Source organism: Prionailurus viverrinus, chromosome B3, assembly GCF_022837055.1.
Source record: "Prionailurus viverrinus isolate Anna chromosome B3, UM_Priviv_1.0, whole genome shotgun sequence".
Taxonomy (NCBI): domain Eukaryota; kingdom Metazoa; phylum Chordata; class Mammalia; order Carnivora; family Felidae; genus Prionailurus; species Prionailurus viverrinus.
The window spans coordinates 26,829,231-26,845,867 of NC_062566.1; the positions used below are offsets into that span (position 1 = coordinate 26,829,231).

Below are 16,637 nucleotides of genomic sequence, written 5' to 3' on the forward strand. Positions count from 1 at the left end.
TGCCAGGTGCCCCGAGAGAGAGAGAGAGAGAGAGAGAGAGAGAGAGAGAGAGAGAGAGAATCTTAACCAGGCTCCATGCTCTGCACTGAGCCCAACGCAGGGCTCAATCTGGGATGAGCCTGGGATCATGACCTGAACTGAAATCAAGGTTGGAAGCCCAACCAATTGAGCCACCCAGGCGCCCCAGATAGGCTTTAATTAATTAATTAATTGATTAAAGCAGTTTTAGGTTTAGAAAATGAGCAGAAAGCATGGAGAGTTCCCACATACCTGCTTGCCCTGCTTCCAGTTTCCCTGTTATTAACATCTTGCATGAGTAGGCACATATTTTGCAATTAATGAACCAGTATTTATGCTTATTATTAACTAAAGTCCGTAGTTTACATTAGGATTCACTTTATGTTGTACATTCTGTGAGTTTTGACAAATGTATAATGCCATGTATCCGCCATCATAGTATCACATGGAATAGCTTCACTGCCCTAAAAGTGCTGTGTTCTACCTGTTCATCTCTCCCCCACCCCCACACCTCATCCCTAAACTCCTGGAAACCACGGATCTTTTCTCTGTCTCCACCATTTTTCCTTTCCCAGGATATCATACAATTGGAATCATAAAGTAGGTCACCTTTTCAGATTTGCTTCTCTCTCTTAGTGACAGGCATTTAAGCTTCCTCCCTTTTTGTCACTTTGGTAGCTTATTTCTTTTTACCGCACGCAATATTTCATTGTGTTACTTGCTTTTTAGAAAAATTGTGGTAGGAGTGCCTGGGTGGCTCAGTCGGTTAAGTGTCCAACTTCAGCTCAGGTCATGATCTCATGGTTCCTGAGTTTGAGCCCCACGTGCTGTCAGCACAGAACCTGGAGCCTGCTTCGAGTTCTGTGTCTCCCTCTCTCTCTGCTCCTCCCCTGCTTGTGCTCTGTCTCTCTCTGCCTCTCTCTCTTTCTTAAAAATAAATAAAACATTAAAAAAAAATTAAAGTCCCCTAGTATTGTATTACTGTCTATTTTTCTCTTTAGGTTCGTTAGTATTTATATATTTAGGGGTCTCTATGTTGGCTGCATAAATATTTACAAGTGTCATATCCTTTTGTCGGATTGACTTCTTTATCATTATGTAATGACCTTCTTTGTCTCATTATGGTCTTTGTTTTAAGCTCTTTTTTGTCTGATGTGATCCCAACTTTCTTTTGGTTTCCATTTGTATGGAATATCTTTTTTTCATCCCTTCACTTTCAGTCTGTGTGTCCTTGCATCTGAAATGAGTTTCTTGGAGGCAGCATATAGTTATTGTTTTTTTTTTAATCTGTTCATCCACTCTATGTTTTTTGATAGGAGAATTTAGTCCATTTACATTTAAAATAATTATTGATATGTAGTGATTGCCATTTTGTTAATTGTTTTGTGTCTCTTTTGTATTTCTCCTGCTCCTCTTCTTCTTTTGCTCTCTTCCTTTGTGATTTGATTATTTTCTGTAGTGGTGTATTTATTTTTGTTTTTGTTTTGTTTTTAAATAGGTTCCACACCTAACATGGGGCTTGAACTCACAATCCTGAGATTAAGACCTGAGATCAAGAGTTGGATGTTCTACTGGTGCCCCTTTTGTTTTTGTTTTTGTTTTAATTTTGAATATAACATTTTATTTAACACGCTATACCGAAAATATAATTTCACCAATATACAAAATTGAGATATTTTACATTTTTTGTACATCTTCAAAATCTTGAGTGTATCTTACACTGACAGCACATATCAATTTGGATTAGCCACATTTTAAGGGCTCAATACCCCCATTAAACTAGATTGTATGAAAGGAAATTGGCCTGTACCTTTCTTTTTTTAAATGTTTTTTTAAATTTACTTTTGAGAGACAGAGAGAGACAGAGTGTGAGCAGGGAAGGGGCAGAAAGAGAGGGAGATGCAGAATCTGAAGCAGGCTCCAGGCTCTGAGCTATCAGCCTAGAGCTTGACATGGGGCTAGAACTCATGAACTGGGAGATCACAGCATGAGCTGAAGTTGGACACTTAACCTACTGAGCCATTGAGGTGCCCCAGCCTGTACCTTTCTATTGTCTGGTCTTACTAATGTACTTGTGGACAAACATTCGAATGTCTGCTACTCTCCAAACTCTATATTCTATCATTACAGATTTGGACCAAGATATATTACTAGCAGAATTTATATATTAACAAAATTAAACAGTGTGAGACCAGTACCACATCTGATACTAGATAAATTGCAACAAAAATGTCTACCATGTGAAGTTCCTTTCAATTATTTATCAATTTATAGGTATTAACACAGCTAACAGTGAGTGGACAGTCTTGTTTGTAGTACTTACCACAATTACTCATTTTCTGTATTTTTTTTTTTTACTTATAAAAAATGTATGTTGTATGTGTGTGCATCTGGTTGTGGAGTGTTTAGATTCCTTTTTCTTTATCTTTTGTGTATCTATCATAGGGTTTTGCTTTATGGTTACAATGGAATGACCATTTGTATTTATATAACAAATTATTTTTATAACCATCTAGGTTTTTAAAAATCATTATTATAGCCATTCTAGTGTGTATGAAGTGGTATCTCACTGTGGCTTTGATTTGCATTTCTCTAATAATTAATGATGTTCAGCATCTTTTCATGTACTTATTGTTCATTTGCATGTTTGCTTTAGAGACCTTTATTCCAGTCTTTCTCCCATTTTTAAATTGGGTTGTTTGTTTTCTTGTCGATTTGTAGGATTTCCTTGTGTATTCTGGATATTAATCCCTTATCAGATATATGATTTGCAAATGTGATTTGCATATCTTTTTTCCCATTCTATGGCTTATGTTTTTACTCTTTGATAATTCCCTTTGATGAGACCTGGGCTCTTGCAGATAACCTGTGGACTTCTGGGGAACTTGTCCTCCCCTAGCTGTAGATGAACAAATGAAGGTCTTGTGAGAAGTCAGATGTTTTGAGGATGGGACATGAAGTTCCCCCCATTCAGCCATCTAGGTTTGGTCCACAAACCTGGGTCCCTTCCTTCATATTCCCTTCAAGTGTTCAAAGACTTGGGTCAAACAGGAAAGGAGAGAAGAGAGCAGTGAACAATGTACCCTCAATGATGGAGGAAACAAACCTGGGCCTACTCATAGTACTCAAGACATTTGATACTGATACATGCTATAACATGGATGAACCTTGAAAACATTACACTAGTAATGTATAGTAAAGTGAAGAAGCCAGTCACAAAAGACCACTTGTCACAAAAGTCACAAAAGACCTCTTGTTGTATAATTGCATTTATATGAAATGTGCAAAGTAGGAAAATCTATAGAGACAGAAAGTAGATTAGTATTTGCCTAGAACTGGTGGGACTCGGAGGATGGTTGGGGAAAATGGGGAGTGACTGCCAGTGGGTATGAGCTTTCTTTTCCAGTCAATGAGAAGTTTCTAAAATTGATTATGGTATGGTAGTACAACTCTGTTGCAATTTATGGTTTATGAGAAATAGATGTTGGTCATATGAATGACCAAACATATTTCTCATATATATTTGGTCTTTGTCCACAGATCCTGGCTCACAGCTTCTCAAACCCTTGGAATTTCCTAAGTGTTGAGAGTGATGAAGGTGTCTTTTGTTTATATATATGTATATATTAAATGTATATATATATTATTATATATAATATATAATATATATTAATATATATTTAATATATATAAAAAGTATATATGTATTTTAGAGAGAGTGAGTGAGTAGGGGAGAGGGGCAGAGAGAGAGAGAGGGAGGGAGAATCTTAAGCAGGCTCCATGCTCAGTGTGGGCTCAACCCTGGGATCGTGACCTGAGCCGACTGAGCTACCCCGGCACTCCATCTTTTGTTGCATTAATGGAGGTAACTTTGGGAGATGGTTTCCAGGAGGTCCAACCATGTGATTAGAGTGTTGGATCAGTCTCACTCCCTGATCTCTGGGGAGGGGAAAGGGGCTGATGGTTCAATGAGACAGTGGTCAAGGACTTAGTCAGTCCTGAGTACGCAATGAAACTTCCATAAAATCCCAAAAGGACTGGGATCAAAAGCTTCCATGTTGGTGAACACACAGAGATTGGGGAGAATGATGTGCCTGGAGAGGGCATGGAAGTTCTATACCCCTTCCCCAGACCTTGCCCTGTATATCTCTTTGTCTGGCTGCTGATTCCTATCTTTCATCATATCTTTTAATAAACTGGTAAACATAAGTAAGTGTCTCCCTGAGTTCTGTGGGCCACTCTAGCAAATTAAAGAACCTAAGGAGGGGGAGGTCATTGGAACCCCCAGTCTGAAGCACAAGTAGCAGCCTGGGGCTTGTGACTAGCAACTAAAGTCAGGAGTGGGGGGTGGGGGGCAGTCCTGTAGGATTGAGCCCTTAACCTGTGAAGTGTAATGCTATCTCTGGGTAGACAGTGTTAGAATTGAGTTGAATTCTTGGACACCCTGTTGGTGTCCAAGAATTGCTTGGTGTTGTATGTGTGGGGACCCCCATGTTGAAACTGGATCCAGGAACCCCCTGAGATCTGTGAATATACTAAAAGCCATTGGATTGTCTACTTTTAAGAAAGTGAATTGTGTGGTATGTATATTATACCTCAATAAAGCTTTCATTTAAGAAAAAGGCAAAAAACAAGGGCTGGGGACCCATGGGTGATCCTCACCCCTCCCTCTGCCTTGGCATGCTGGTGTCTTCACTTGATGGAGAAACGTGGCCGGGCCTGGACGTGCTCACAGCGGACGTGCTTCATGGTCAGTCCATAGATGGGAGTTAGGTCTACTTTCACACCCGCTGGCACGCTGAACTCCAGCTGCTGCAGCAAGATGGCTAGGAAGAGGAAGACCTCCCACTTGGCCAGGACCTCCCCTATACACCGGCGCTTGCCCAGGCCAAAGATCATCACCTTCTCACTTAAGATCTTGTTGATGGCAGTGCCATCAGCAGTGAGGAATCGCTCTGGCCGGAACTCAAATGGATCTCCCCACAACTTTCTGCAAGAGGAACAGAGGAGATGGGATTTCTGGGTGGGGGAGACCCCAGGAGGAAAGACCTGGGGGAGACTTCTGTTGATGGTACAAGTGTTAGAATAGGTCGAGAGTAATGAAAAGAGAGTGGAGAAAGCGGCCAAACCGTATTTTGATGCTTATTTCTTTTACAAATCTCTCTCTAAAATGATTGGCCTTGCAAATGGTGCTTTTTAATATTAGTTTGTTATTTTAAAGAAATAATGCTTCAATTACAAGAAATTAAAAGAAGGAAAATGTTATCTCCATCCTACTCAATATATAAGGGGAATCAACAGTACATCCTGGTTTATGCTCATTGCTTTGGAGGAATTGTTGGCAGTATCCCTTTTCACACTCAGGAGCGCCCCCCCCCCCCCCATTTAGATGGTAAATTATATGGTACCCCTACCTACAGGCTAGAGTGGGATTTTCTATAGAGAGGTCACCAGGCCATTGCCATCAGAATCACCTGAGGTACTCCATTTTACCTACCAAAATGGAATCTTGGGAGATGAGGCACCCTAATCTAATCAACCTGCTGGTCATTTCCTATGTGCACTATAGTTTGAGAAACATGGACCTAAAGTCTGTTACTTAGAACAGACTATGTATAGCAATCAAGGCCCCATTCCTCTATTATATAACTAGTTCCCAGAGGGACAGACAGCCTTCCTGACTGCTGAGCCTCACGTATTTTTTAGTGGGAGATGTATACTCACTGGTCATGATTGACCTGCCACTGGTTTATGAAGACAAGGTGTTTCTCTGGGATGTAGAAGCCATTCAGTGTCGTGTCCCTTGTTGTGCTGAGGAAGGAAGAGGGGGCAGTCAGGCTCAGGGCAGGAAAACTGGGGCATGTCTTTGGGAACTATTCTCTCCTACTTCCGCCCCAGCCCAATAGCTTGCTCGCCACAGTCTCCATACCCCACACTGGGAGGGAATGTCGGGTGAAGGGAAGCGGTGAAGTTATCCTTCCCCTTCCTCAGCGCCTGTTTTTCACCTTCAGCCGAGCAAGTGTTTAGTAAACTTTTTTGTGTATCTGGCTGTGCACTTGGCCATCCTCTGGAGCCAAGAAGAAGGCAGTCTGGGCCAGCCCTGCGGGAGTTCCCAGCTTGGCTGAGGAGTCAGGCCTCTTGCTCCAGGAATGACTAGACCAATATATGGGTAGAAGTAAATGTTCACTAACTCTCTTGACATTGTGAAAAATCCCAGGACATTATCAAAGACAAACGGCTGAAAGTTCTGCAAGATATCAGAGAATGAATCTATGCCAGCCAGTTGAGTCAAGAAAGCCTGCTAGCAAAGGGGAAGTTTGTGTCAGGATGGACCTTGGGCAAGCACAGAATTCTGGTAGCCAGAGAAGAGGGTAGATGGCATTCCCGGCAGAAGGTCCAGCATCAGCAGGATTGGAGGTTGGCTTCATCGTGCTGGTGAGGTCCAGTGAGGCCAGCCTGGCTGGGCTGAGAGTACTTGCAGGGAGGGAATGTGAGCAGAGGTGAGTGAGAGCTGAGGTCAAGAATGTGACTTTCTCCTGAAAGTGGGGTAGTTTGATCAGGCTTGGACTGGCTGGGGGACAGACTAGAGGCTGAGGGTCTGTGAGGAACTTGGTGACATGGCCAGAAATGAGATGCCGAGATCTGAGCCAGGGCCAGGGCTGAGAAGATGGGAAGAAGAGACATGGTGAGGACTTCAAAGGCGGCAGGGCAGAATAAACAGATCTTACCTGTGGGGGACAGTGAAGGGGATGAAGGAGGAGTGTCGGAAGATCTCCAAGATGGAGGCCTCCAGGTAGGGCAGCTGGAGTCTGTCAGACAACCGGGGCCGCCGTGCCCTGCCAACCACTGTGTCTGTAGAACACGGAAGACCAAACAGGGCTTAGGGCCGTCCTGATTGCTCCATAGCATCTGCGTCCCCTATTATGTCCCCTATTACATCCCCTGTTAGGCCCATAACAGCCACGTGTAGATCGAACAAATCACCTGGGGATCCCAAGGCTTCTCTCAGCCAATGCATCTCTGCCACATACCCAGCTCCTCCTGGATCTTTCTCTGTTTCTCAGGATTTGTCACAAGGTACATAAGGCTCCAGGAGATGGCTGTTGTGATAGTGTCAAATCCTGGGCAGCATGGTACAAGGTAAGGAAGTAAGAAAGCCAAGAACAAGAAACCAGCATTCCCCAAACACCCAGCATGAATGTACCAAGCATTGCTTTCTCTGCCTTCTTCCCCCCTACCTTCTCCACCCCCTCCATGAGTTTTCTGAGGGCAGAGACAGATCTTCTCACTGCAAATTTGGTCACTGGTTTTAGAATTCGTTTCTGGAATTACAGGGACCCAGACTTCCAGGCTAGAGAACCCTTTATTATTCAGGTAGGGAAACTGAGGCCCAGAGGCAGAGAGGGGTTTGGTTGAATTTCCACTGACAGTTGTTGGCATGGCCTGGACTCAGACCCTGAACATGGGCCAGGTGTCTGCGTGTCCTGCACCCATCTGGTATGTGGTTGGCAAGTTATCTGATGGACTCAGGGGCTGAACAAGTCTGTGGGTGGACAGCAGGCAGTGATGGATGGAGGAGCAAGGGTCTGACTCCTACCGGCCCCAAAAATGTCGTTGATAAGGCTGACAATCTTCTCGTGAGGGATGCGGCCACCATTAGCTCTGGAGCCCTTCTTACAGTGCTTCAACAGGGCGCCTGTGATGTCCTGGATGTTGTTCTGTGAGGACACAAGCTTAGGGACAACCCTGGCATTTCCAGGGCCAACCACTGAACCTTGCCCCATTCCACATGGCACCTCCCCCTGGCCTCTAGGCAGTAAGCTGGGCTTACAGTGGGAGCTGGTGGCAGCCCTGGGGACCCTTCCTCCCAATAACCCCAAGGGTCCAGTTTCCAAGGAGGAGGCTGGGGTGAGTACTGGGAAGCAAAGTGCCACCTGAGCTGGGGATTAGCCTCTGTCAGCATTCAGATTCCTGCAGAACAAAAGCCTTCTTAAGACAACAACCCCCCACATTGCAGGACTCTGCCAGGGGCCCATTCACAGCCAAATATCTCTGGGGCTTCAAGCCACCCTGAAAGAGAGGCAGGAGGGATGAGGAAACTAAGGCCAGAGAGGTAAAGGGATTGTTTCCAGGTCCCACAGCTAGTCCAGGGTGTTCCAGAGCCTTCCTAGGCCTTGGCAGCAGCATATCAGCTGCGTGTGTAGCTTGAAGCTGAGTGAGAGGGACGGCACCCAGGCCCTGCAGCTCCAAAACCCTGGGCTCACCTCGTCAAAGTCCTGGTAGTGCTCCTGGATAATTTTCTGCAGGAACTGTACCAACTTCTGGTTGAAGGCCTTGAATCTCTGCAGGCCAGGGGTGGGGATATATTGAAGGATGGGGAAGAAGTCCACAGGGTTCCCGGAGGACGCATTCTCCACGAATATATTGCCGCTGTGTATGAGGCTGAGCTTTTCCTCACTGTCCTGAGGAAAGTGTTGCCCAAAGCACATGGCACCAATGACATTGGCCACTGACAGCACCACTTGGCTATGGGGATCGAAGCTCCCGACCTCTGCCATCTGTTCCTGCAACCTGCTGAGGAGGGCCTCGGCCTCCTTGCTCACGTGGTCTTCCAGGTAGCAGGAGGATGAGGAAGCCGGGTCTGAGGCAATGGAGAAGGTGTTGAGAGCGCTCTGGGCCAGGCGCCTGCGGGCGGCCCACACCGGTCCAGAGTCTGGGCTGAAGGTCATGCTGTGGCCATCAGTGACCAGACTGAAGCTGTAGAGGTTGGGCCGGCCCTTGAAGTCATCACCCTGCTGCACCAGGGCCTGCCGGATGGTGTCCAGGCCGCTGAGCACCAGCACGGGTGTGGAGCCGATGCGGATTTGCAGCACGTCCCCGTAACGCTGGCTCAGCCTTGCCAGCACCAGATGTGGGTTCTTCCCCAAGGTCAGCACGTGCCCGAGCAGAGGCCAGCCCCAGGGCCCTGGTGGACTCTTCAGGCCTTTGGGAACCCGAGGCTGCCAGGCCTTGACCACCCAGAACACCAGGCAGAAGACAAAGGAGGCCAGGAGAAGCTCTGTGGCCGTTGGGGATATTGCCATCTGTATCAACTACTGGGGAAGAAGGAGGCGCCAGGTTGAGCATCAAGATGGAGCCATTCACTCGTTCATTCACTCACTCAGTCAATAAACACTGGCACATGATTGGTACTTGGCTCCTAGCTAGATGCCAGAAAGACTTAAGTGTATCCACCGTAGGTCCCGTGTCCCAAGAGCTCACTCTTAGAGCATCACCGAATCTGAGGCCTGGAAAGGAGACTCAAAATTCCCAACCTAAGTGTCTGAACTCTTACCCCTGATGCTCCCATCTGCCCATCACCTCAATTTCCAATTCTGAGGCTGGAGTGGAGGCAATTGACGACTTCAAAACAGGGAAGCACCCTTGCCAGCCCCCAGTTCAAGGTTATGCTGGACATTATGCCAAAGGGTCCCTGCCGATGCTGACTTCCTGCCAATACCTCCTCCTACCCAGGGAAAGGGGAACAGCTCCCACCCAGCAACAAACACTGAGGGGGCCAGGGTCCCAAGGCTCATGCAAATGACTGGTGATGCTTCCTCCCCTGGGGCATTCTTTACCAGATCAAGGAGAGTCCTTCCTCTGAGGATGAGTCCCCACCCTCTCACAGTCTTGGAGACTGAGATTGGGCTGCAACCAAGCCACAGCCAGGGCTGCCCTTGTGCCAGGTGGGGACCCCTCCCCATCTCTCCATTCTAATCAGAGATGGCCCAGTCCAAGTTGCTAATTTAAAAATGGAGACAGAAAGAAAATTTAAAAATAAAAATGGAGAGGGGCCTTTGGGTGGCTCAGTTGGTTAAGCTTCCAACTCTTGATTTCAGCTCAGGTCATGATCCCAGGGTCGTGGGATTGAGCCCCGTGTTGGACTCCACACTGAGAATGGAGTCTACTTTGGATTCTCTCTCTTTCTCTCTCTCTCTCTCTCTCTCTCTCTCTCTCTCTCTCTCTCTCTCTTCCCCTGTACCTCTCCCCCACTCTCTCTCTCTCTAAAGATAAATAAATAAATAAGTAGAAACTGAGGTCTGGAACTGGTCAGGGTGGACCAGAACTCAGGCCTCCTACACCTAACTCAGGGTCTATTCCTCTCCATTCATTCCCAAGATATTTCCCAGGGACTGGGAAATGAGCCCAAGAAAGGTACCTGTAGAGGCAGGTGCTTGAGATCAGCAGGGTTATAGAGTCTGGCACGGAGCTTCTGTCTCTGGGTGAAGGGCCTTTTATAAACATCACCCTCTGTCAGATTGGCCTGGCCATCCTGGTCACCTGATATCAATGTCATCAAATGAAGTCAGAAGGGTCAGCCCTTGACCTTGGGCAAGGATCCCTCAGCTGCACCGACTACCCAGGGCCCAAGGCAGGTCTTGTCATGTCCCTGGGGAGGAATGTCCAGCTCTTTTCAGGCTCCAGGGTCAAAACGCTTTTTTCTCTCAAGGGCAGGTCAGGGTCTAGGAGCAAAAGACCCCTGGGCTGTTTCAGTCTCCTCTCCCACTGCACCCATGAGGAGGCACCCTGCCTGGGCACTTGGTCCAGGCTGATCTGCTCTTCTCAGGAATGGTGATCTGTAGCACCCTTCCAACAAGCTGCAAAACCCCGTAAGAAATGGCCGTGTTCCGGCCAACTCCGAGTTTCAGCCCAAATCTTTAATCTGAAAAACATTTAGGACCCTGCATTCTGAAGGGTGACCCCTTTGCCCTCCTCCCTCCTGGTAAGAGATGATAAGAAATTTAAAATCAAATGAAGACTATCCATGCTGTGGGCGGTTCCTCATGGCAACTGGCTTCAAAACAGTCAACACCATTTAAAAAAAGGTCCTTTTCTAGAGTGAAGAACCTGAAGAGACAAAGCAACCAAATACAATATGTAGGGGCATCTGGGCGGCTCAGTTGGTTGAGTGTCCAACTTCAGTTCAGGTCATGATCTTGCGGTTCATGAGTTTGAACCCCACATTGGGCTCACTGTTGTCAGCCTGTCAGTGTAGAACCTGCTTTGGATCCTCTGTCCCCCTCTCTCTGCCCCTCCCCCACTTGTGCTTTCTCAAAAGTAAATAAACACTTTTTTAAAAAACAAAAAAAATGCAATATGTAAAATTTCACTGGACCCTGGATTTAAAGGAAAAAAACATTTTTTAAAAATTTTACAGAGAGTGTGTGAGTTGGGAAGAGGGGCAGAGGGAAAGAGAGAGAGAGAGAGAGAGAGAGAGAGAGAGAGAGAGAGAGAATCCAAACAGGCTCCACGTTCTGGCTCCACGCCCAGTGCAAAGCCTGATGGGGGGCTCGATCCCATGACCCTGGGATCATGACCCAAGCAGAAATCAAGAGTCAGACACTCAACCGTCTGAGCTACCCAGGCGCTCCAAGAAAAAAATTTTTAAAGCTACAGAAGACATTTTTGGGATAACTGGAGGCACATGAACATAGATTGGAGATTAGAAGATATTAAGGAATTAACGTTAATTTTCTTAGGTGTGAATGTAGCATCGTGGTTATGTGGCAGGGTATTGTAGGAAATTTTCTTAGGAGATTAATGTTATGGTGTTTGGGGGTGAAGTGTCATGATTTTTGCAACTTAAAACTTTTTTTTTTTTACATTTATTTTTGATATAGAGAGACAGAGCACAAGTCGGGGAGGGGCAGAGAGAGAAGGAGACACAGAATCCGAAGCAGGCTCCAGGCTTCGAGCTGTCAGCACAGAGCCCGATGTGGCGCTCAAACTCACAAACCTTGAGACCATGACCTAAGGTCAAGTCGGACACTTAACCAACTGAACCACCCAGGCGCCCCGAATTTTTTCAACTTTTAAATAATTCTGTTAAAAAATGTCTAAGGGGCCTCTGGGTGGCTCAGTCGGTTAAGCTTCCAACTCTTGATTTTGGCTTAGGTCATGATCTCACACGGTTTGTGGGACTGAACCCCACCTTGAGCTCTGTGTTCACATCAAGGAGTCTGCTTGGGATCGTCTCTCTGCCCCTCCCCTGTTTATGCAGTGTCTCTCTCAAAATAAAGAAATAAACATTAAAAAGAAAATGGGAAAAAATGTATGTCTCGGGGTGTATGCATATAGAGAGGAGAGACAGCAGATATGGCAAATGTTAGCTATCCAAGGTCCTAGGGGAAGGTATGTGGGTGTTCACTGACTATCAAGGAGCTTTAAGGTAGCAAGAGGGCTGTTGCTTGGTGAGGATTTCCATCGTGATTCCCTCTCCTTCCCTGGGGAAGGCAGGAGGAACTCTCCATCTCAGAGCGCTAAGTGAGGAGGGTCCAGAAGACCCAAGGTTTGAAAGTTGGATACCTGTTGGGGTCCCTTGGGTGGCTCAGTGGGTTGAGTGTTTGACTCTTGATTTCGGCTCAGGTGGTGATCTCACTGTTTGTGGTTTCGAGCCCCCGCGTCCGACTCTGTGCTGATGGTTCAGAGCCTGCTTGGGATTCTCTCTCTGCTCCTCCCCACCTCAAAATAAATAAACTTTAAAAAAAAAGGAGGGGAGAATGGCGTCTCCTTCTTGGGCCAAGAGTCCAGGTGGGTTGGACAGTGGTGAGGAGGACTGTGCCATTTGCATATTTATCACATACTTTATAGAGCTTGATAGTTATGGACGCAGTTGTTCTAAGAGCTTTTCACCTATGAACAAAAAACATTTTCAGTCATCCCATGGAATCGAAATTAATCCTGTTCTCGTATTACAATGGAGTAAGAGAGGCACAGACAAGTTGTGTAATTTGCTCTAGGTTCCAGAGGAGTGTATTAGAGCTGAGACCCAAACCTTCAGAAGACTGTACTCCTGACCAACATGTTATACACCTGCTGGAAATGTGTCCCTAGATTTGGGGGAGCAGCTGTGATGGTGGGGGCAGCAGAGGGCAGTCTGCATGGCCAGAGTGGGGTGCAGTACCAGGATATGAGTCTCCTGAGGGCTGGGTAGACATCCTGAAGGGATTAGACATAAGCTGCATCATGGGACCTCACTGCAGAAGGGAGGGGACCTCAGCAGCCACAGGCTGCAAATGTACCCTGTGAGAGTGAGCTGGGGGCGGGCAAGAGGTCAGCCAGAGAGTCCATGCACTACTTAGGGACTCTATGATATGGAGGACAGTTGGGACTCTAAGGCACCCGATGCAAAGCTGGCAGTGGAGTATCTGCTACACATAAGGGCGTCTTTAGCCAAGAGAGAAGATAAATAGCACCCAGCAAATACAAAGAGATTGGCTTCTCTTCCAGCACCTTCCCTCTTTGCCCTCCCTGGTGGAGAGGCCAGTAAAGAGCAGGGCAGGGGAAGGAAGGAGTACAGAAACAGAGCAAAACTCTCTCCTTCTCATGGGGTCTGGCCAGGTCCCCAAGAGGCTGGGAACACACCCTAAATTGGACGTGAGAAGCAAATTTTGATTTAAAATTTTTTTTTAATGTTTATTCATTCCTTGAGAGAGATAGACAGCATGAGCAGGGGAGAGGCAGAGAGAGGGAGACACAGAATCCGAAGCAGGCTCCAGGCTCTGAGTCCAATGCAGGGCCCAAACCCATGAACCGTGAGATCATGACCCAGGCTGAAATCGGACGCTTAACCGACTGAGCCACCCAGGCGCCCCGTAGCAAATTTTGATTTAGATTGAACTGGGGAAAGCTGTGTGGTCAAGCTGGGCCAAGGTCAAGAAGTCTGATACAACTGCAGAGAGGGTTTGAAGATCCATGGCTGAGAGAAAGGAAAGCTGTTTTCTGTCTGTATCTCTACTGGGTTCAGCTTGCGCAATAAAAAGATCAAGGTTTGGGGCACCTGGATGGGCTCAGTCGGTTGAGTGTCCGACTTTGGCTCAGGTCCTGATATCAAGGATTGTGAGTTCGAGTCCCACATTGGGCTCTCTGCTGTCAGCGCAGAGCCCTCTTCGGATCCTCTAGTCTCCCTCTCTCTCTGCTCCTCCCCCATGCTTTCTCTCAAAAATAAATAAACATTAAAAAGAAAGATTAAAGTTTGAGGTTAGGCTAAGTTTTACAGAAAATTAAATATTTCTCTCTTTCTTTCTGTGGGTGTCTCTCCTCCCTCCCTCCTGTCTTTCCTTCTTTCCTTCTTCCTTCCTTCCTTTCCTTCCTCACCCCCTCTACCTTTATTTCCCTCTCCATCTCTCTCACTCTAATTCTTTAATTAAAAAGTCATACTTTATTCAGATCTCCTTAGTTTTTGCCTGATGTCTCCTTCTGTTCCACTATCCCATCAAGGAAGACCCCATATTACACTGAGTCATCGTTAAGCTCCCCTAGGCTGTGATGTTTCTCAGAGTATCTTTTTTTGATGGCCTTGACAGTTCTCAAGAGTACTGGTCTGTTATTCCACAAGATGCCCAGTGTTGGAATCTGATGCTGGGATTATGGGTTATTTGTAGAAGACCACAGAAGAGAAGTGCCATCTTTGTCACATCATGTCAAGGCTACATATTGTCAGCTTGGCTCAGGATGGTTGATGTTGACTTTGATCTGCCGGTTGAAGTGGAGTTTGTCAAGTTTTTCCATGGTGAGTCACTCCTCCCCACCCCCCCCTTCTGTACTGTGCTCTTTGGAAAGAAGGCCCTGTGAGCAGCCCACAACTACAGAGTGGAGAGTTCTGCTCCCCCCTCAACCTTGAGGATGGAGTATCTACATAAAATATTTGAACTTCTATGCAACAGGCTATCTTATTTTTAATAAAAATCTTAAAACTTTAAAAAAAATTTTTTTTCAACGTTTATTTATTTTTGGGACAGAGAGAGACAGAGCACGAACGGGGGAGGGGCAGAGAGAGAGGGAGACACAGAATCGGAAGCAGGCTCCAGGCTCTGAGCCATCAACCCAGAGCCTGATGCGGGGCTCGAACTCACGGACCGCGAGATCGTGACCTGGCTGAAGTCGGACGCTTAACCGACTGCGCCACCCAGGTGCCCCAAAACTTTTAATAAATTATAAGACCCACACTGAAAAGTGTAGATATTGTGTACAGCTTGATGAATTTTTACGGATTTAACAAGGCCATGAAACCAGCCCTCAAATCAAGAAACAGAACGTTACCAGCACCCTAGAAACCCCCTTGTGCTCTTACCCTGAGGGAAGCCATCACCCCAACTTCTAAGACTGTAGATTAGTCTTGTCTGTGTTTGTTCTTTTTTAAAAAAAATTTTTAATGTTTATTTTTGAGACAGAGCACGACTGGGGGAGGGGCAGAGAGAGAGGGAGACACAGAATCTGAAATAGGCTCCAGACTCTGAGCTGTCAGCACAGAACCTGACATGGGGCTTGAACCCACAAACTGTGAGATCATGACCTGAGCTGAGTTGGACACTTAACCAACTGAGCCACCCAGGTGCCCCTGTGTTTGTTCTTTATATAAATGAAATTATGCTGTGTCTACTCTTTTTTTTTTGTCATGGAATATTTAAAAAATGTTTTTAAATGTTTATTTTATTTTTGAGACAGAGACAGAATGTGAGTGGGAGAGGGGCAGAGAGAGAGGGAGACACAGAATCTGAAGCAGGCTCTAGGTTCTGAGCTGTCAGCATGCATGAACCTCGAGATCATGACCTGAGTCGGATGCTTAACTGATCGAGCCACCCAGGTGCCCCTGTCCTGTAATATTTTTAGTTAATAGATTTTCTTTAGAGAAAGGGAGAGGGGCAGAGGAGAGAGAGAAAGAGAGAGAGAGAGAGAGAGAGAGAGAGAGAGAGAGAGAGAATCCCAAGCAGGATCCACGTTCAGTATGGAGCCCAATGTGGGGCTCGATCCCCCAACCTTGGGATCGTGACTTGAGCCGAAATCAAGAGTCTGACTCTTAACTGACTGAGCCCCCAGTAGATTTTATTTTTTATAATAGTCTAACTTTATAGAAAAATTGAGTGGAAAGTAGAGAAAACTGCCATATACCCCCCTACCTCCACTCCCCCTTTCCCCTATGATCAACACCTCCCATTAGCATGATTTGTTACAACTGGTGAATGAATACTGATACATCAGTATTAACTAAAGTCCATTGTTTACATTAGCGTGCCCTCTGCTCTATGAATTGTATGGTTCTATGAATTTGTTTTTACTTTTTCTATTACGGTAAAATATAAAGTAAAAAATCATAAAACTCATTCCAATCACTTTTAAATGTCTAACTGAGCAGTCAGTGCATACTCCTTTGTATCTACCTTCGTCCCTTTCCATTAATTTATGAGATTTATTCACAAGTTGGATGTGGCTGTAGTTCATTCCCCTTGCTGTATGCTGTTCCATTATAACATGAACACACAATTTATTTATCCATTCAACTGCTGATTGATGTTTGGGTTGTTTTCCATCTCGGACTATGATGAGCCTGAATGTTGAGAGCGTTCTTACACATATTTCTGTATGTATTTCTGCTACGTATAAAGCCATAAGAGGACATGCTACATCATAGGCTAGACATAGGTTCCGTGCTAGTGGATTCTACCAAACAATTTTCCAAAGTACTTGAACCAATAGGTACGTCCACCAGCTGTGTGTGAGGGTGCATGCTTCTCATGCACACACCACCATGGACTACTGTTCACATTTTTCATTTTGTCCATTCTGGAGAGCATATTGAC

The 16,637-nt window shown here is 46.0% G+C and overlaps 1 protein-coding gene across 1 annotated transcript; it reads right to left on the minus strand.

Moving 5' to 3' along the window:
* Window positions 1–4,710: 4,710 nt before the first annotated feature.
* On the minus strand, window positions 4,711–10,873 carry LOC125168378 (cytochrome P450 1A2). The gene is made up of 7 exons (XM_047863461.1): window positions 10,862–10,873; window positions 8,283–9,110; window positions 7,616–7,736; window positions 7,050–7,139; window positions 6,747–6,870; window positions 5,743–5,829; window positions 4,711–5,008 (listed from the first exon to the last, which is right to left on the minus strand). The coding sequence occupies exons 1-7, from the start codon at window positions 10,871–10,873 to the stop codon at window positions 4,711–4,713; spliced, it is 1,560 nt and encodes a 519-aa protein (XP_047719417.1).
* Between the last annotated feature and the right edge of the window lie 5,764 nt (window positions 10,874–16,637).